This window comes from Amphiura filiformis, unplaced genomic scaffold (assembly GCF_039555335.1).
Source record: "Amphiura filiformis unplaced genomic scaffold, Afil_fr2py scaffold_103, whole genome shotgun sequence".
NCBI lineage: Eukaryota > Metazoa > Echinodermata > Ophiuroidea > Amphilepidida > Amphiuridae > Amphiura > Amphiura filiformis.
This window is the reverse complement of record NW_027305567.1, coordinates 91,900-112,735: the sequence shown is the minus strand read 5'-3', so window position 1 is coordinate 112,735 and position 20,836 is coordinate 91,900. Positions and strand designations below refer to the sequence as shown.

Below are 20,836 nucleotides of genomic sequence, written 5' to 3'. Positions count from 1 at the left end.
AACCAGGGGACAATGCAAGGACAGGCACAGAGACACCCTTATCCAATGAGGCCGAGAACTTTTAAGGAAATTTCAAGAGCGACGTCGGCGACATCAGGGTATAGGTTAAATGGTTAAATAACCTTTATATTGCTGAAATTGTTTTATTATGATTTAATTTCGTGTATCAAACTACACATATGTATGTAGCTGTTGCAAGTTCGTATTTTAATTTGAGTTAGTTCATGTCTATTTCGGATGATTTTTTTTCAATGCCTCTCGAAACTGTTTTAGACAAAAATTTATATGGAGTTGATAATATGTCTTTGGTATTCAACATAATACTATATGTTTGGATTATTATATAATACGTTCATAGTTATGGTTAACTTTCTGATCACTAGCTGCACATCCAATATGAATATGTAAAAGCATGTACAAAAAAAAATGTGATGAATTTCTAGAAGAAAAAAAAATTGTGATGAATTTCTAATATAGGCCTAAATAGTCGAAGGCCAGTTTTCACTTGACAGGTAATCTATGGATCCGGATGTATCCCGGCTATTGAAGCCAAATAACATATGTGACGTGTCATGTCAAAAGGAGACACTTTTGGGCAGGTTATGAATTTTGAGGTTTTTACATATCTTAAATATAGAGATATTTTGCTCCACAACGCCGTTTTCCCCAATGAAATCGGACATTCCTAAGCGAAGATATTGAGTTCGGAAGTTATGGTATTATAAAATTGGAAATTGAGATATCGGCCTTTAAAAATATTATTGACAATGTTGAGAGTAGGAATTAACTTGAAAAATGTCTCAAAAAATACAAGATGCCAGTTATATTCCGGTCTGAAACTATCAGGCAATATTTTTAACATTAATAACATCACAAATTCGCAACAAACCCAAATTTTGAAAAAATCACCCACCGGCAGATTTTTGGCTATTTCTCCATTTACGATCCTGCCCAAAAGTGTCTCCTTTTGACATGACACGTCACATATCATAATCCTGTCGCAATGTGAGAAACAGAAGTCTGAAAGAATTGAAATATGATAATAATACATGAAAAGAAATGAAGAAATATTATCAAAGTGTAACTATAAACCTGAAGCTGATATCAATGAAGATAATTTTTGTTCAATGATAACTTCTCCCCAGAGTGGAGAAAGTGCAAATATCGAACAACTTGGAAATTAGATTATAAAAGCGTTTTGTACATGTATTTCAGCCAAAGTATTGTTTAATAGCGAATGCCAAAAACGGATTCTAGGTCAATTAGCATATAAACTGTATTAAATATGTTAATTATAAAAAGTGTTAACACAAAAGTTCTGGATGATAATTTCCCCATGCTTCATTATGCTTGCTTTCACTATAGTTGATATAATCTATGCATGTTTATGGGTTGTAAACATGCTCAATCCGTCCTTGTTTTATGTGAATAATTATAAACAACTAGTAGAAGTTGTTACTTTCTGTATTATAATTTGCGAGGTTATACATAAGCGATGATTTTAGTCGAATCAAGTAATCATATGATAAATTTCATGAAAGTGTAGTATTTAGATCAACATTTAAAATTGTAATGAAAATGTTACAGTGTGTATTAATGAGCATGATATTGAAGATGTCAAATGTTGACATCTTATCCAGTGTAAAAGTAATATAATTCTGGGTTATAAGAAGAAGTATATCATGAACAATATTATTCAAGTACTTAGTTATAGGCCTACATTTGTAGTGCACTATACAAATAGATGATAAATAGGCCAACTGTTGGTTGCCTATTGGCACCAAGATCAAGACAACGGAAGTATAATTTATAGGCTGTTTAATCCAGAATTTTGTGAAATCTAATTGGTGGTATCATGAATCAGTGTTTTCCTGTTTAATAATATATCCTTCTTGATCGGCCTGCAGAATGTGTTCTAAAGGGTATTGAACCACTTTTTGATTAGCATCATAAATCTCTGTCCGTTTTATAGGTTACTGTACCAGCTGGGAGTAAACTTGAACTTGAACTTGTTAAAAGACCTGGAAGTGAACTTTTAACGCAGGCTATCATGTATTATGACAGTACTCTATAATACTAGCCAGGAATTCTATAAATATGAGTAAAAAGTAACAAACAGCCAGATTGTTACTTTTCAGTGATATGCATGTTAAAGATGACAAGGTTGTATCTGATTTGAACAGCCCATTGTTAAAAACTGTTCAAAGGATGTTGGTCTGCAATAATTATATTTTGTTTTGTAAATACTGGACTAAACCTAATTATTGTTTGGTTAATTTGAAAAGGGGGATTTAAAGATCATTACTCAGATCAGAACAACAATCCAATATAATTTTAGAACATGAAAGATCATGCTTAGGCCTATAATACCGTTTAAGATCGTATTCGAGTATTAAAACGGTTCAGTTCATCTTCCATATCCAATATCATGGCTTCTTAAAAAGTTTCAGACCTCTAATAATTGTTTTTTTCTCTGTTTTGTTTTCTTTTGTTTAATTTTTGTTTTGTAACTATTAATACTAAAGGTACCAGCGAAGTTGACTTTGCTGAAAATGGAATAATTAGTATACGATTATCAGGCGCATGCGGGGGGGCTTTGGGGGCTTTTTAAAAAGAGGGAGAAAGAGAGAGAAGGAAGAGAGAGGGAGGGAGAGTGAGTGAGAGTGGCATAGCAATTTTGGAATCCTTAATTTCATGGTATTCGACCTTGGGCTTGAGTGGACTTTCAATAATGACAGTTGAACTATGATAATCCATATTCAATCCTGTGTCAGAGGATGATTTAAGGAAGCCCCATCATGCACTGCAAAAGTGTTATCACCAGAGTTTCAACTGTCACTTTACTTTTCAAATCCCATTGAACTCTGTGCAAAAGATGATGTTTTAGAATTGTGTGTGGGTCATTATTACTTGGTCGATTTCAGAACAAAAGTGATGTGTGTATAAAGGATAATTCACACCTTCTGTAGATAACATAAAATGTGAAATCGACCAGCAAATTAACAGTGTTTTTATTGCAAATATAGCAGTACAAATTCAAATTTTACCACGTCTATACAGTAAAGCAGAGCAGTGGTGTCATGTTACTCATACAGCTCTGACTGCAGTGGGGGTGTTGGGTACCGGTAGTGCTTAAATCATCCTCTGATCCTGTGTAAAGCAGGAAACTAAACTAATTAGCACATTACTTAGAATTGCAATTTGGCATAAATTTAAATATCAAGGTATCATTTCCAAAATTATGCATATCTTGAAAAGTACTGATGTTATGTAGGCTATATATTTGGTATCATTTTGAAGCTTATTGTCCCGTGCTTACATTTTTATTCAAATAATGAGATGTCAAAAATGCGACATGTTCCTGGTTTTGTCAGAACGGGCGAGGCGTGGCGTGGTATAGCAGGTCATGGTCTTGGGCTGCGACAGGTCCCGGGTTCGAATCGCGGCCCGAAGCGGTCGATTTTTTAGTATTCCTTTTCTGAGGAGATATGCTAGAAATGGAAAAGTTCCGCCGGACGTTAGGGATAATTAGTATACGATTATGACATGTTTTCTTAGCCATGTTACGATTATATGACATGTTTTCTTAAGAAAATTTCTTAAGAAAAATACACTTTTGCATGCCATTTTTATATATCTTGTTAATTATTTTGATTTGTTGGCGGGCTACCCTGGGTGTCGGAAAATGTTGCAAAATATATCATGTCACAAACACTCATTTCCCCTCTATTTTATCACACTTTTTTAACTTCACCCAGGAATATTTGGGGGGGGGGGGCTGAAAGGTATTCCAGCCCCCCCGCACCAAAATTATTGAGGGGCTGAACCCCAAGCACCCCCACCGGTTCCAACGGCTATGCATGATTTCGGAAAAGATTCTGGCCTTTAACAAATGTTTAATAATTAATTGTTTTCCCGGGTTGTTTTCTTTTGTAAAATACTGGACTAAAGCTAATTATCGTTTGGTTAAAACTGTAAACATGGTAAATGCCGTTGACTTGAGTTTGCTGAAAAAAAAAAAGAATTAACCCTAATACATGTAGGATAGGACAAAGTATAACAGTACTAGGTCCCTGGTATGGAGCATGATAGGCCTAAAATGGAAATCATTATAATGGCCTTCTGTATATAAAATAGTCACTAAGACATATTTTGTCCTCTGGGTGAGTCCCCGTGGGTTTGAATGAGTGAAATCCCAGCCTATCTGTGATAGATCATCCATGCTTTGAGCTGTGACTCATGCTCATGATGAGCAGTACATAATCGAGTAAGTATTAAGTTTGTTGGGGATCACTTTCGTTTCGTATCATCAGCGACTGCTTTCTTCGGAATTTAAACATTATTGTCAGTAGTAATAGTACTAATACAAGCTACTACTACTAAAATAACAACATTGTAACATTGTCAACAGCCAGTCTGCAACATGGTTCTCAATGATCATGATTCAACAGCGAAAGCTGCTCGTCGTTCGTCAAGACAACCTGGATATGAAAAGACTAAGGTTTGTATTATTTCAACATTTTCATGTTTCATGGTTTCTTGTCCTGGCGGTTGTGTAGAATCGAATTGGTATTGTGGGAGTGTTTGTACATGCGTGCTTTTCTTTTCTCTCTTCTCTCTTCTCTCTTCTCTCTTCTCTCTTCTCTCTTCTCTCTTCTCTCTTCTCTCTTCTCTCTCTCTCTTCTCTCTCTCTCTCTCTCTCTCTCTCTCTCTCCTCTCTCTCTCCTCTCCTCTCTCTCTCTCCTCCTCCTCTCTCCTCTCCTCTCTCTCTCTCTCTCCTCTCTCTCTCCTCCTCTCCTCTCTCTCCTCTTCTCTTCCTCTCTCTCTTTCTTCTCTTCTCTTCTTCTTCTTTCTTCTCTTCTCTTCTCTTCTTTCTTTCTTTCTTTCTTTCTTTCTTTCTTTCTTTCTTTCTTTCTTTCTTTCTTTCTTTCTTTCTTTCTTTCTTTCTTTCTTTCTTTCTTTCTTTCTTTCTTTCTTTCTTTCTTTCTTTCTTTCTTTCTTTCTTTCTTTCTTTCTTTCTTTCTTTCTTCCTTCCTTCCTTTCTTTCTTTCTTTCTTTCTTTCTTTCTTTCTTTCTTTCTTTCTTTCTTTCTTTCTTTCTTTCTTTTTTCTTTTTTTTTTTTTTTTTTTTTTTTTTTTTCTTTCTTTTTTCTTTATGCAAATGCTTCCGTTGACATGACAGCGGGTTATCAGCAGATATCACACTATTTACTTTAGAAGTCTTTTTAATGTTAAATTGGTTTGGAAAAAAAATGATAATGATGATGCTCACCAGCTATGTTTTATACATGAAAAAGTAAAATCAAAAGTTTTAAAAATGGCTTAAGTCAACATTTTGTTTGTTTGTTTGTTTTGTTTTGTTTTGTTTTGTTTTGATTTGTTTTGTTTTGTTTTGTTGTTGTTGTAAAATGTGTTATAATGAATAAAGTCTCCATGAACAAGGATAGTAATGATACCATAAAAATCACACTGAAAATCAAATCCGAGTCAAATGACTCATCCAACCGGGTCTGGCGATATTGACTACCTCAAGCGGGTCACTTGGACTCATCAAAATGAGTCCAGCAACAATGACAACCAGATGTGACTCATCCAGATTAGTCAATTTGTATCACATGACTCATTCAGCATAGTCAAAGGGATATTGACTAGAATAAGTGAGTCATGTGGACTCATCAATATGAGTCCAGCAACAATGACCAGATAAATGATTCATGCAGATTAGTCAATCTGTATCACATGACTCATTCAGCATAGTCAAATGGATATTGACTAGACTAAGTGAGTCACGTGGACTCATCAATATGAGTCCAGCAACAATGACCAGATAAATGATTCATGCAGATTAGTCAATCTGTATCACATGACTCATTCAGCATAGTCAAATGGATATTGACTAGACTAAGTGAGTCACATGGACTCATCAATATGAGTACAGAAACAATGACAACCAGATGTGACTAATGTAGATTAGTCAATCTGTATCAAATGACTCATTCAGCATATAGTCAGTACCTCGTTTAGTAAATGGATATTGACCAGACTTAGACAATGTAGCCTATTAAAAACTATAGAAACTGGGTCAGTTTAGACCAACCTGCTTTAGACATATGAGTCAAGGGTGGACTCATCTTTGTTACTCACACTGACTCAGTTTAGTATATTAAAATTCAGTGCAACTAATCATAATTAAACATAAATCTAAATACCTGTGGACAACAAATAATTATTGTGATGAGTACTTGTCTTAGAATGATCTTCTCTAAATCGTAAATATTATACTGGGTTAAAATAATAGGAATAAAAGCACGGATGATAGAACACAGGGAAAACAATATTCAACACCACTGATTTTATATTTTCAAGTAAATACATTAGAATTTTCTGCCCGCCTAGCTTTAAGACCGTACTTTTAAAGAAAATTGCTAGAGTTTGTGTCACCATGCTTACACCAGGCACAAAAAGAAATAGTCAGTTATAGTCATTTTGGATTATTCTGAAATATACGTTTTGTTAATTGGAATTTGCTTTCTCATTTGACACATTGTTCGTGAATATGGAACAAGAATTGACCAAGGTATGCTCCTCCAAACCCTCAAACCCCAAAATGAAAAGTTGCCATTTTTACGATTTAATTGTGCCTTATTGTGACTCGGATTTGGTTTTCAGTGCAACCTTATTATGGTGTACAATGGGCGTTTTGATCTACATTATATAGCCAAAAAATTAAGGTACCAGTTGTGTTCACCCCTGTACATCCTAAATAAAGAAAAAATATGTCAAAATTAAAACAAGCAGCTAATACCTGTACTCTTTAGCTCTGATTTAAGACCTCACTTGTTGAAATTGGTTGAGAATTAAAGAAATGGTGATCTAACACCTAATAAAGAAACGAAATCAAAAGTTGCACTTTTGTGTTACAATCAATGAAAGCACGACGCTAGTTTCAATGGAAGCACTGTGCTGGTTCTCTTGTTCGTGAACGTATTGTGTGCAAATCAATAGGGCACTTAATGGAGCAAACTAGAGAAAAACAAAATAAAAAAAAAATGATCATATATTTTGCAATTCTCTACTTTGGACGCGGGCGGGAAACAGGAAACTAAGAATTAATTGTAAAGGGCCTAATGGGTGCGCAGTGCGAGCGACACTGGCATCGAATTTGGTATTTGCTCATACATTTATGTTGTCTAGTTAATAATTATCTTTTCGTCCTCATTCTATATTGCAGCTGAAAATGCAACGTGAGCATGCAAAATATTATTGTGAAAAAGGATACGATCAAAGTGGTTTGGAAGAAAGATTCGTGAACTTCGATGTTGGTAAGTGTTGCATGATGTAAACGGGCCGGAATAGACCTGGGGAACTTACCGGGGGGAACTTATAACTAGTGTCTGCATCGCGAATACGTTACTCAGACAGACCTAGTGTTTTCAAGGGGGATGGTTCATTACAAAGTTTTCATCTTAAATGAATGACCTTGACTCACATAATCTGTAAAGTTTTAATATGTGAGCTGAAAAGTGTGATTTTTGAACCCCCTAAAGAAATCTCTACGAACGATAAATTGGTTGACCAAATTGTGTCACTTTTTCATTCATCACATCCAAATTAAATATCTTTCAGCCATAACATTTCTCAGGATTGATTTATTGAGAAACATATGAACTTTCAGATGATACATGTATAATAATTTTTACGCTGTTAAAAATATCCGAATATTTACACTTTTAACGTAATTTTCACGTACTTATACGACTTTGCAGTCCAAGTAATCATTAAATAAAAATGATCAGCACCTTTTATATATTCCCTGTTATTTTTACAATTAACATGATTAAGGGGGTACTACACCAATTGATTTTTTTTTGTGCATTTTTTTGCATTTTGTGAAGAAATTACAACAACAAAAATTAGACAAAGTGGTATGCAAAATGAAGGGCAAATCTTCTCGTTTTATTGGTGGCATCGGTATCAATGTAGCTTACATGCTTTTAAAGGTAGAAGCCAAAAGGTGGTACATCACTGATGTTTTAAATTCACTTCATTTTGGAAAGCTTACTATCAACGGATTTCGTTGAAAATTTTGGATATGCGTTGCTAACACATTAGGGAAATAAAGTTGATATGTAGAATCAAGGATACAGTAAACAAAAATAGGCCTATATAGGGCTAAAATGACTTACTAAAATGGTTTAAAAGCACTTTGTATGTAGATATATTTTATAAGTTCAGGACATGAGGTGATGAACATATTTATGTACTTCATAAATTTGCAAGAAAAAAAAGAAGAGGGGTACTGATGAAAATCAGGGTATTATTCCCCCTTAAGGTACACACTTTGCTGATAGTATTATTTTCATGCTCTGTCTGCGTATTTAAATGACTAGGAAGGGCATCTTTCGGTTATGGCGGCGCTCAGTGGATACGTCTCAGGTCTGAAACAATAGAGTGACCCCCTGTGTTGACCTGGATTTAACCTCGATTGACCGTCCGGATGCAATCGCGGATGATGGGATCCCAATAAATACCAATTTACTAAATCATGTAATGTTGTTTGTGTTCAGAAATACCTGTAATGCATAGATAAATTGATAACATTATATTTCTGAGCAAAAAATAAAAGATAAAAAAGCCTTAAAAACACCCCCCGAAAAAAAGCAAAACAAAACAAATTACACAGTTGTATAACATGTTTATGCCGTCAAACCAGAACATGTAAAGGCCGGAGCAATGAGTTACAAGTGACTGGGGTACGGGCAAATCCGTAGCACACACCCCCACACACCCCACACAAAAAATACAATCGAATGGTTGGTGGATGCATTAAAACACTATGCATTCCAGCGAAATAAAGTTGATATGTAGAATGGGAATAAGTGGTTCCTGATTTCTTTTATGACTTCATGAATTTGGTGCTCCACACCTATCAAAAAAGGAACTGGTTAAAATGCTTCTATTTTCAATGTTGAGCTATATTTTGTATTTTCAACTTGCGACATTATTTCACTGAAACTTAATTAAGCCATAGGTAACAGGTTACCACAACCATACTACAGCAATGTTGAAAAAAAAATGTATTTCTTGTCACCTATACCACCATATTGGGTAGTTTTCCGTAAGCTTAACTTTTGTGATTTTGGTAAATATTTTATATTTATTTGTGAAATCCATCTCAACTAGGCATTCTAAATTGTCCTCACCATTTACATCCCAAGGTATATTAGTATATCCACCTTGCACTTCTCGATATATATCCAGTTAAAGACAGAATATCAAAATTATGCCTCATTATGATATCACAGACTCTCACATGTGTATTTAAAATGGATGCTTAAATTTGACCTGAATCAATTGACCTATAACCTGACATACGGTGACCTAATAGCCTTTTCTTCTCCTAACAACACATTATAGTATTAAATTGACTAATGACTATGCATCCATTGTGTAAGTGTTTATTTAATTTATTCAGTTTTAATATTAACTGTTATTTTGCATGCACCACTAGATTTTCTATAGAGAGTATAACAAAGGATTTAATGTATTCTATTCATGTACTCTACTTGAACATGTTGAATAGAATAAATTATGGTTTGTTATGAAACACACATCTGAGTTACAAGGATACAGTAAACAAAAAATATATTGGGCTAAAATGACTTACTAAAATGGTTTAAAAGCACTTTGTATGTAGATATATTTTATAAGTTCAGGACATGAGGTGATGAACATATTTATGTACTTCATAAATTTGCAAGAAAAAAAAGAAGAGGGGTACTGATGAAAATCAGGGTATTATTCCCCCTTAAGGTACACACTTTGCTGATAGTATAATTTTCATGCTCTGTCTGCGTATTTAAATGACTAGGAAGGGCATCTTTCGGTTATGGCGGCGCTCAGTGGATACGTCTCAGGTCTGAAACAATAGAGTGACCCCCTGTGTTGACCTGGATTTAACCTCGATTGACCGTCCGGATGCAATCGAGGATGATGGGATCCCAATAAATACCAATTTACTAAATCATGTAATGCTGTTTGTGTTCAGAAATACCTGTAATGCATAGATAAATTGATAACATTATATTTCTGAGCAAAAAATAAAAGATAAAAAAGCCTTAAAAACACCCCCCCCCCAAAAAACAAAAAAAAAAAAACAAATTACACAGTTGTATAACATATAAATGAAGAATTGAACTTTTGTTCACAACACATAAAGTTGCTCAAAGTTCAATTCTTCATTTATTTGATTACCAACACAGATGAACTTTCATGATAGTTGTATAACATGTTTATGCCGTCAAACCAGAACATGTAAAGGCCGGAGCAATGAGTTACAAGTGACTGGGGTACGGGCAAATCCGTAGCACACACCCCCACACAAAAAAAATACAATCGAATGGTTTAGTTGGTGGATGCATCAATACACTATGCATTCCAGCGAGTTCTCAATCAACTATCACCCTCCTGGCTATGTGTGCATTTATATTTTGCGATTAAATGAAGTTGGACAGCATAGTCGTAAAATTACGTTAAAATATAAATATACGACTTCCCGAAAAAAATCTGGGGTTCTGGGGATGAGGCTATATATTAGGGCCTAGTGATCGGAACACGGTCCCTGGTCCCTATTACTTTGAGCTCATTTCAGCGATAAAATTGTTGGTACTCGGGCATTACTTATTGTAGAATATTAAATTATAGCTAATTATGATATGCATTCACAATACCCATAACACTTTCAAATATTACTTTGAACTTAATTATAGGAAGGGGAGTGTTTGCCACGCAAATGTTCAAGAAAGGAGACTTCCTACTTCAGTATGTTGGAAAGAACATCACAGTCAGAGAAGGGAAAGAATTAGAAAAGGCGTATTTCAAAGAGAGAAGGATGGTATACTTATATATTTTCAAACACGACTCCCGCATGTATTGGTAAGTTGTTTTTAGTGCCGTGATTCTCTGAAACCAGAGAGTTTTCGTAATTGGAATTACATAAACACACCTCTTGGATTTTTCAGCAGCATCAGTAGAAATTTATCTTAGATAGATTTTCGGATGACCTCGCTTGAATCTAGCAAACAATTAAGAGTCAGGATTATAGCTAGCCTTGTTCAAGGCCAAAGAGCTTTTAAATAGAAATAGAGTCGCAATAGATTATATAATCTTTTGTTCGTTTGATGCCGATTAGAAGTTGCGACAGGCTATTCATAAAAGTTGTACCATTGTTTCGAATAAAGGGGTTCCGCCATTAATTTGGTCACTGATCCGGCATCATATTAACGCTCTACACAACAGGCGAGTATCAATAAGTGACCATGTGTAAAGTGGTACCATTGTACTCATGTATCCCAAATGTGTGCTTGTGTGGGTCTGAAGGCTATTCAGCATCGAAGTGGTTACGTAATTCTCTTGGTTACCGGATCACGCTACTTTGGTATGCCTTCGAGTGCCATATACTTTATGTGGTGATCATTTCGATCGTGGTTCATTACTCTAGCGCGTGATCCCGTTGACATAGTAACATTACGTAACTTCGATACTGAATAAGGAGGCTTTAGCTGTCGATGCAATCATCTTTACCACCCACCTGACGATAGGCGTTTCATTTAAATAAATTGAATGCTATTGGTGATCGATTACACATTAGAATGTATTAAGGCTGCCATGTCCAGTCCATATATCTATATTACACTAGAATGGTAATCGCTATACGTATACATATAAGTATAAGTATAGGCCTATAAAGGTTGTTCTATAAAGGTTGTTTTTAAGAAATTTCCATTTAATTTTATTTTAAGAAGGAGATTGGTATAGAAATAGTGGCGTACCCAAAGAGGGGAGGGGGTTGGGGAGGGGCAGATTCACCTCTGTGAGAAGTCTTGGGAGGGGAGGAGGGAGGAAGAGGGGAGGAGGGGATATGGAGAATGAGAGAGGGCTGGAGGAAGGAGAAATAAAAAGATATAATAAAGATAAGTAGATAAATAGAAATATAAGGAAAATAATGGGAATGAGAGAGGGAGGGTGAGAGGGGACAATGAGAGCGAGGGAGTGATAAAGTGTAGGCCTAGGAAAGAATAAGTACAGAGAAGGGAAAAGAAAGGAATGATGAATACATTTAATACTAATTATTAGGCCTATATAATAACTAAACACATAACAGCACTGGGCAGCCATTCGACGATGTCAATGCCTTTATTCGTTACGTAATTAAAACGCCCAGTCAGATGTATTTCACACCTATCAAACACAACTAACCCAATTTCGCAAACTGGACGTTGAATGTACACTCTCATGAATATTGATTGGCAACATTTTCCAATATGTCAGCGCTCTAATCGGAAACAATAGAACAATAGACCCTGCAGAGCGTTGTTCAAGGCCGTCTATTAAAGTTTCCTCCCTCATGACTAGCACCATGCTAGCACTCACTAGTTTCTAATCTGCACTGCTTTTGGGGCTCGCCAAGTCCATGATGAGGGCACAGACTGCGGCTACATGCGTAAGTTGAACGATCGAACTCGGGTTGAAACTACGAGGTTAAAATGGCAAAATATTAGGTTAATTTGGTTAGAAACACACAAAAAATCTTAAATATCGGGGCGGCCACCATCCCACGGGGGGTGGGGGCAAGAGGGGGGCAAGACTTTTCACAGGGGACAGCTTCCCCCCTTGGCTACGCCACTGCAGCGAAATGTTACGTGTAATCCGATTATCACTATGTCAACTGGATCACGCTTTTGAGTTCTGCACCACGATCGAAATGATCGCAACACAAAGTCTACGGCATGCACTACCAATTCCAAAAGGTGTATGATCCAGTTACCAGGGAGTTATATAACCACTTCGCTGACGAATAGTGATGATGGAAAGGGTCGGCAATTTAGGTAAAGTCATAAAAAGTTTTACTTCGTCTTCTTTATTGTATTCAGTATCGATGCTACGGAAGAAACCAAGCGACTAGGACGACTGGTAAATGACGGAGACGGGGTTCATGAGCCAGTGAACTGCGCAATGAAAGTATTACCACGTGAATCACGCAACCAATCTCCAGTTATTTGCCTGTTCGCGACTAGAGACATATTTCCGGACGAGGAACTTCGTTATGATTATGGAAATCCTTTGCTACCGTGGAGAAAGGTAAGGTGTTCTCGACCTGAGAAATTAGAAATAACCAGACCTTCATTTTTGAGGAGGTCAATTAAGCCGGAGCTCCTACAGCATATTTCTTCTGATACATTACACAACCGATTTCTATTGTTGTACAATCACTCAGTCATTTAATGAGGCAATTCAAACGATCGAATTTGGTGTTAAAATGAGCAAAATTTTGAGTTACACCTTTTCAATGTAAAATTCATTTTCTCGCAATAATTTTTCATTTTTTCAGTAAATGTCAGGAAAAAACTATAATGCTTGATACTGTAATTTTTTTTTCAAATCCTAGTGTTAAACTTAGGCGTGAAATTCAGTCATTTAGTGTAAGATGTTCGATTTTGATAGGCTTCAACTCTGCCCGCGAGGTTTTTTTTTTGTTGTTGTTTTTGATCAACCTGTTAGCTATTCAAAGTAATATAGTTCGCTAATGAAGGATTTTTCCCAACTTTTTAACCCACATCACCGTGAGCGATATATCAGAGTTTTGTCAGAATTTCGGTTTTGATTTCAGCATTTTTACTGCCGGCTGAAAATTTTTCAAAATCAACGCGTGAAATCTGAGGCTAGTATACTAGCATTGTGAATCGATATCTCTGGGTGCCGTAAGAAGATTGTGGAAAAGCTACCATGGCTACAGTGTTGCCAGAACTTCAACATGGCAAAGAAATTTTCAGGCCTATGCCACTGACCATGTTGACCCAAGCACGATGGGGATCTTTCATCACGTGAGTGATGACTATTTGATTTCATCATCACCGTGATCATCGGACCAATGTGTTCAAATTTGCCACTCCTCAAAACAACTTTGCCCAACGTTTGGTAAAAAAAAATCAACAATCTAACCCGGGAATCTAACACGCAATTGGGCAATATCTAAATACAAAACTCTCATTTACAAAACATATATATTACGCTGCATGTTTTACTAAGCAAACTGTTTGGAACTCACTTCCAAATAACCTTCGTATTACATCCTAAGACTTTCGTTATTTAAACGCCAACTTAAAAACCCATCTCTGTAAATTGATTGTTTTTATGTTTGTTTGTCATTTGCGTATTTTGAGCGCTATGAGTTCCTCGGAAGATTTTGTGCCTTATAAGAAGCATCCATAGGGGGTAAGATGGGGTAAGTGGGACAGTGGGGTAAGTGGGAAACTTACTATACTACATCTTCATTGCAGCACTAAATCCACCAATACGATACCGAATGGTGACTTACCCCATTGCAAATATGTATGTTATATTCACTGCTCAATATTGGAGTTTATTTGGTATTTGAGCTGCGGGAGATGCTTGAGACCAACACTACCTTGATGTTTACCTTGAAACCTACCAAGTTTGATAAATTATACCTATTTATTACCAAATATTTGAAAATCTTTGCTGAAAATTATGGACAAATTGAGAGATAATAAATTATAATATTTACCATAATAAGAATGCTTTTTACAAGCCTGATAGCAGAAAATCATGATGAAATTATGCAAATGAACCAAATAGGGCCTATTTAGTATGGTGTCCCACTTACCCCATCCACTTGGGGTAGGTGGGACAGTGGTTCTTTAAATTAATTTTTGATACAAAAAATAACAAAATTACTAAGTTAAATTGCATATAATGCCGCCAACAAGCTCAAAAATTAAATTAATACTGAACACGCCTATTGAATGACTTCATTATTGATTTTGTGGCTGAAAATCGCTAATCGTGGGTTTTTTTTGGGTTTTGTCACTAAAAACCAAGAAAAAAATCTGCCTCATATATTCAGTATAGTATTACTATTTTTCGGTATAATTATGTTAATAATGCCCCAATGCTCCAATATATTGCTGTAAAATATGCTCTTTTAATGTAATAATATCATAAATATGTATCAAATTTACCCTTACCCCAGAATGTGTCCCACTTACCCCAAAGTGTTGGGGTAAGTGGGACAGTCATGCATAATTGACCAGCCCTTCTGTACTGAATTGGAGTATCGCCACAAAACTAACACCATACACTGTCCTTGGATTATACTTGAATTATAAAAGTCCAATCTTTATTCACTTATGAGTTTTATATCCAATAATATCCTTAAGTGTCCTACTTACCCCATCTTACCCTATCATTGTTAAGTTTGTCAAGCAATTAAATAGTGCCTAAAAACAGAATAACTTGGAACGTGAATATTTGACCCAGTGTTTCAATTGTCATGAGGTGACTGGGTGAGGTGCCTTTTGTAGTTTTGTTTGTGTTTGTTTGAAACTGCTTTTGGAAACCCACGGAAAGTCATGATGAAGCAGCCAAAACAAAGAAGGTTTTTAAACATGAAAATTTATTAAATTACCTATAAAAAAACCATTTGTGGCAGCAATGAACCTTGCATTGAAAGTCATGGTTAAAATGTGTTGAGTACCCACCCCCACAGACCTCTGCACCCCACACCCACCCCCATATAGGACTACATAATACATACCGCGCCGGTACATACAGCGTGTCCTAAAAGTAACTTAACATTGTTGATGCCATTTACCAAAATCAAAGTTTGTTTAAGTGTTGTGCATCCTTAATCATTGCATTCCTATGGCATGTTTGTTTATGTGATGAGCTCCCTTGAAGTAAGCTAAACACAGCTTGTCACCCATTTACTGGATGCTGCCATGTGGAAAAATTAAGTTTGTTGTTGTAGGATGCTCTCGGTAAAATACATTCTTTTACCGTTTGTTCAACATATAAAGACTTCGATATGTAAAGAAAAGCTAAGTGCAGATAGTAGAAATAAATGAGATACGTTTCAGCTTATAAGTGTATCCCTTTGTGCACTAATTTGTCATTTGAAGTCAAGTATTTTGGTTGTTGGACCCGGGTGTTGGACGCGAGTCAAAAGATTACCAAGCATCTGCATAATTAACCTGGGGAGCTATCCAAGTTGGCCCCTACAAACATTGTGAATTTGCCATATCTCAAATATTTCCTACTTCATACCAAAATGAAGAACATATTCACACAGATTGATCTTTTATAATTATTTTGATACCAAAAACAGCATCATTGATGACCCCTTGACCTTACTGTGCGACTGTACATATGTGTGTCTCAAACCCACAAAAGCAAGCTCATATATGTTATTTGTTCAAGCACATGAATGATGTCCTTCCCTGAACAATAGAGTTGGTTCACTCACTGCACAGTGCACACGCTACATTTAGGTATGAACATTCATGGCCTAGCGTAAGCGTGACCGCTGTTTTAAATTATAATGAGGATTATTGACAATATTAAACCAGGGACCGTGTATAAAGGGACTGGAAACGGGATTATTGATTGTCAAGCTATTGTTATCAGATTATCTTTCACGACCTTCGATTGTATGCGAGTTGCGCCGAGGGCGCGATGTTTGAAGTTTATTATTTACTCATGTTGCTCTACAAAATATCAAAAACAAGATATTTTTTATTTTATTTTCCCATAATTCACATGAAATAAAAATATCAAAATATTCCAATATCTTTTTAAGTTATGACAAATTGTGTAAAATGTCTATCCTTTGTCGAAAATAATTTCTGTGTAGCAACGAGAATCATTTACATAGGATTTTGGAGACAAAATGTGATAATTTTGTGGAGATACAGAATGCTAGAACAAACAAAATTATATTTTTTCTGGAATGTGTACACCGTACGCTTGGTATTCCTACTGATTTCGATACTGAAATAATTCTTAAGATGATGTTCTTTGAAGAGTTATGTTGGCATTTCTAGAGTCTGTCATTATACTAGCAAACATGTAGGCTCGTTTCGCAATGTACAAGACAAGCCAAGCGCAGTGTTGTAACTATGCTTGGATTCGTACTAGGGTCTATTGATCAACGTATTATTCATGCTTGCTCAACTGAGGATAATGCTGACAGGGTCTAATTCTGCATAAAACCCGGCAACGTTATTTCTATAGATCTGCTGCGCATTCAAATTGCATTGTATTGCATCGTAATTTCATTTGTGTCTATGCTAATTATGTTTACACAACATGAACTCACGTGTTTTCAAGCAAATTCGCCGATAATAGATGATCAAAAGCGATCGGAATGTTTAATACAAAATCGGAGCTTCCATTCAAAAGTTATATTCAAAAATGTAACTTCGTGAGGCAAATTTTTAAAAATTAATTCTTATGTATTTTGACCTCTAATCTTCACTATCATTTGTAATAATTCAATTGTGTCTTTGCTAAATCAAAATAAAAGTAAAACAGTGTTTCTAAAATATAAAAAAACGTTCGAAAACTTTTTTTCGCGAACGTATGTCCACACGGTGCGCAATATCTCAAAAAGTATTTGAGCTATGGACTTCAAATTTGAACTTAGTGTTGCTGATATGCAGGGCTATAAATTAGACTAGAAGTTTTTAATTCCAAGCTTGGGAACTATGTTGTTGCTATGGCAGCATCAAAATAGCATACAGCAATAATTATTAAATTTTGAATTTGACCTTTGACCTCCCGGTAGACCCTCAAGACATCACATGATTATCATAATTCTATTTCAGATTCGAGTCCTGCCTATGAAGAACACATTTTCAAAATTCCATTTCTATTGATAAATTTGAGATATCATGTTCCAAAGGTCTCTACCTTTGAAATTCACCAAATCCAATATGGCGGCCGTTACCATGGCAACGGGTGATATGACCAACAATCAGAGTATTGGATTTGAATAAAAATTGTTTAAGGTATACATGCCACCTAGTTTTGGGAAGTTTCATTCGCTAAGTTTACCCATACAACAAAAATGATACAAGCTTTAGATTCCAGATCACCCAAACCGGGGGGATTATTAAGCAGTTTCCATATAAAATCCAGATAAAACAGAAAATGAAGATTACGCATTGAAAATAAACAAACAATCAAACAAACACAGCAAAATTAAACAAAACAGATTTTAAAACGATAACACGTTATATCGTGTTATCACGTCTCAAATGACGAGACTTATTTTGCGTTTATAAAAGTGGGTTTTACGGTACGGTAGATATCCGTTAATTTTATGCCAAAGGGTCATGACCACATAGGCATGTTTGGTATCATAACATTTCTAAAAGGATTATTTACATACTGTGCAATTTTTGTAACAACACTATTAACCCAACGCAAGTTATGGCAAATTCACAATGTTAAGTTACTTTTGGGACACACGGTACAAATATAGCGCGACTAGCTATAGCCTACATTTCGAATGTATAGCGCTAAATGGTGACAAATATGCTTACATGTCAAATTAAAAAACAAAACAAAAACGAACACAAGTACCAAGTCTGAAGGGTGTCATGAAAATGCCAACCCGCGATGGGAGGGGGGGGGGGCTCATCCAAAATCCACATGGAGATAGGATGGTCAGAAAATGACAATTCCCTAATTTGCTTATGTCTGGACCGTGGATTTTCCCATGGACCTCAAGCGTGCGTCTCTTAATATATACGGACCAACCTCGGTAAACAAACAGACAAAATGGTCGATATAATCATGGAAATCATACACAGTGTAATTTGCCATTGCAGGCTATCACTGGAGCATCCAGAATTCATATAATTTATCAGAACACCCAAAGGGAGATTTGGGCTTCAAAATTGGGAGATTTGGGCTTCAAAATTGCTGGTCGAGTAATCCTTGCTTTCAATGCAAAAGGGACTTGGATTAAAACAATAATAGAATTATCGACTATTTCTGCTGTTTGCTTTCGAGATAAAGTACTAGTTTTGACATTTTAGGAGCATGACTTGAAAAACGGTGAAATCAAAACGGAAATTCTGACAAAACTATAATAGATAATGAAGAAGGAGACGGCCTATATGCTTCACCCTAGCAGGGCGTAAGACAATGCGAAACACATATTAATATATGCGAGGATCGGAAATAAACGATGCAAGCCTGAGAAATTATAACTTAAATGACGTGTTTGGGGCTCGAACAAACTGACATATAAAAATATTGAGAGAGAAAAAAAAATCAGGACTCAACGGGGATTAAACCCCGGTCACTGGATTATTTAATATAATAATTGGCCGCTGAGACACAATGAGAGAGTGGGGACGTACTTAAGTTGAGATTGCCCGAGTACCGACTGTGAACTCAGGTAATAATAATAATAATAATAATAATAATAATAATAATAATAATAATAATAATAATAATAATAATAATAATAATAATAATAATAATAATAATATGGAGGCGCTTTTAAGTGCATAAATAAACATGTCTTTATATGCCCTTTACAAACAAGAAAATAAATGCTATCTTAAACTACAAACTTACACTACAAACAATAAATACAAATTAAATGACATTTGAAATAAATAAGTGACTTTTGAGTTGCGATTTGAATGAGTTCATGAGAATGTGCTTGACGAATGTGAATTGGTAACTTATTCCATAGTGTGCATGGGAGCGGCAACTGAGAAGGCACGCTTAGCATAAGAAGTTAAATATCTTGGTGAAATAAGTTGGCGTTGTGAGCTAGAACGAAGTGACCGAGGTGGATTGTAAAAAGAAACAAGTTCAGTACAGTGGTAAAACTCTGGACCGGTAATCCAGCGACCGGGGTTCAATCCCCGCTGGTGAAATATGGTGCAAAAGTGGAATACATTCGCGCGAATTTGGTCAGAAACCCACATACAGGCGTCAACATGGGGGGGTGATTGTATGAACCACCCCTGGCAAAATAATGTTACCCCCCCTTCCCCAGCATCTACGCCTATTGTACTGCTCCCGCTCTCCCCTATAATCACAAAATAGCTCATCATGAAGTTTCACGACAGACATTTGACCATGATTTGACATTAGGCCGAAAATTTTGCGTATTAAACCGGGTAATCCTATTTTGCTCTACAGAGAAGCAAAAACGATGCGAATGCGAAAAATGACGTCGGACGTTTCTGCGGCAGATGTCACGTTGCCCTACCCTGCATGTGCAGACTTGGATTTGGTGAGGCTAGCGCTGTTAGTCAGGTATGATTATTTTTTTCTGTCCTGTACAGGCTGTAGCAACCCGGAAAGAAGGCCCATATGCACCTATAAGGCTGCTGTATGTAAATCCTGTTGTATGTAATTTGTGATGCGATCAAGCAAAATCAGTCGGAACTCGGAAATATTAAATTTTTCGTTTCTTATTGGATAGTAAAAAGCATTTTCAAAGCTGCATTTTGCAGAAAAACCCATTAAAATTAACAACCAGTTCTAAAGATATGAGCAATTAAAGAGTTTCCAAAACAATAGAAAACAAAAGGAAATATTTCCTTTGTTTGGCTATATCTCAAAATCAATTTTTCCGAGTTCCGTCTGATTTTGCTTGGTCGCATCACATTTTACTTAAGACCCATTGGAACACAAAGTTAATGAGCAAACTATTTGGGATATAAACACATAATTATTAATATTAGTGCGTATTTTTATTTTCGTAGTTTGTAGCGAAAAAGACTTAAGGCATCGTAAGATTAGAAACGTGATGTGCTTTCGCTGATCGGGGAATATGTTTATTCCGTGCAAAAGAAAAATCAATAACCAATTATGCCAAAATACACGATCACGAAGTAAAGAGAGCAATATTGTGTTGTGTTTATTCCTTACTTCATGTACTTACTGATGACATCACGAGTGGCGAAACCGATAATGCCGACGAAAGACATATTATATTACGCATGTTA

At 35.9% G+C, this 20,836-nt stretch overlaps 1 protein-coding gene across 1 annotated transcript; it reads left to right on the top strand.

The window, feature by feature from the left end:
• The first annotated feature begins 4,423 nt into the window (after positions 1-4,423).
• LOC140144955 (N-lysine methyltransferase KMT5A-like) lies at positions 4,424-20,248 on the top strand. Its single transcript, XM_072166752.1, has 5 exons — positions 4,424-4,501; positions 7,231-7,321; positions 10,769-10,934; positions 12,932-13,139; positions 20,171-20,248. Exons 1-5 carry the CDS (start codon positions 4,424-4,426, stop codon positions 20,246-20,248), a joined length of 621 nt encoding a protein of 206 aa, XP_072022853.1.
• The last annotated feature ends 588 nt before the right edge of the window (positions 20,249-20,836 follow it).

Bases quoted from the DNA above. Each gene is read 5' to 3' on its own strand.
- LOC140144955 (XM_072166752.1), top strand. From the start codon at position 4,424: ATGGTTCTCAATGATCATGATTCAACAGCGAAAGCTGCTCGTCGTTCG. The intron at 4,502-7,230 runs GTTTGTATTATT...TCTATATTGCAG, and splicing joins CTGGATATGAAAAGACTAAG to CTGAAAATGCAACGTGAGCA. The intron at 13,140-20,170 runs GTAAGGTGTTCT...TGTCCTGTACAG, and splicing joins CTTTGCTACCGTGGAGAAAG to GCTGTAGCAACCCGGAAAGA.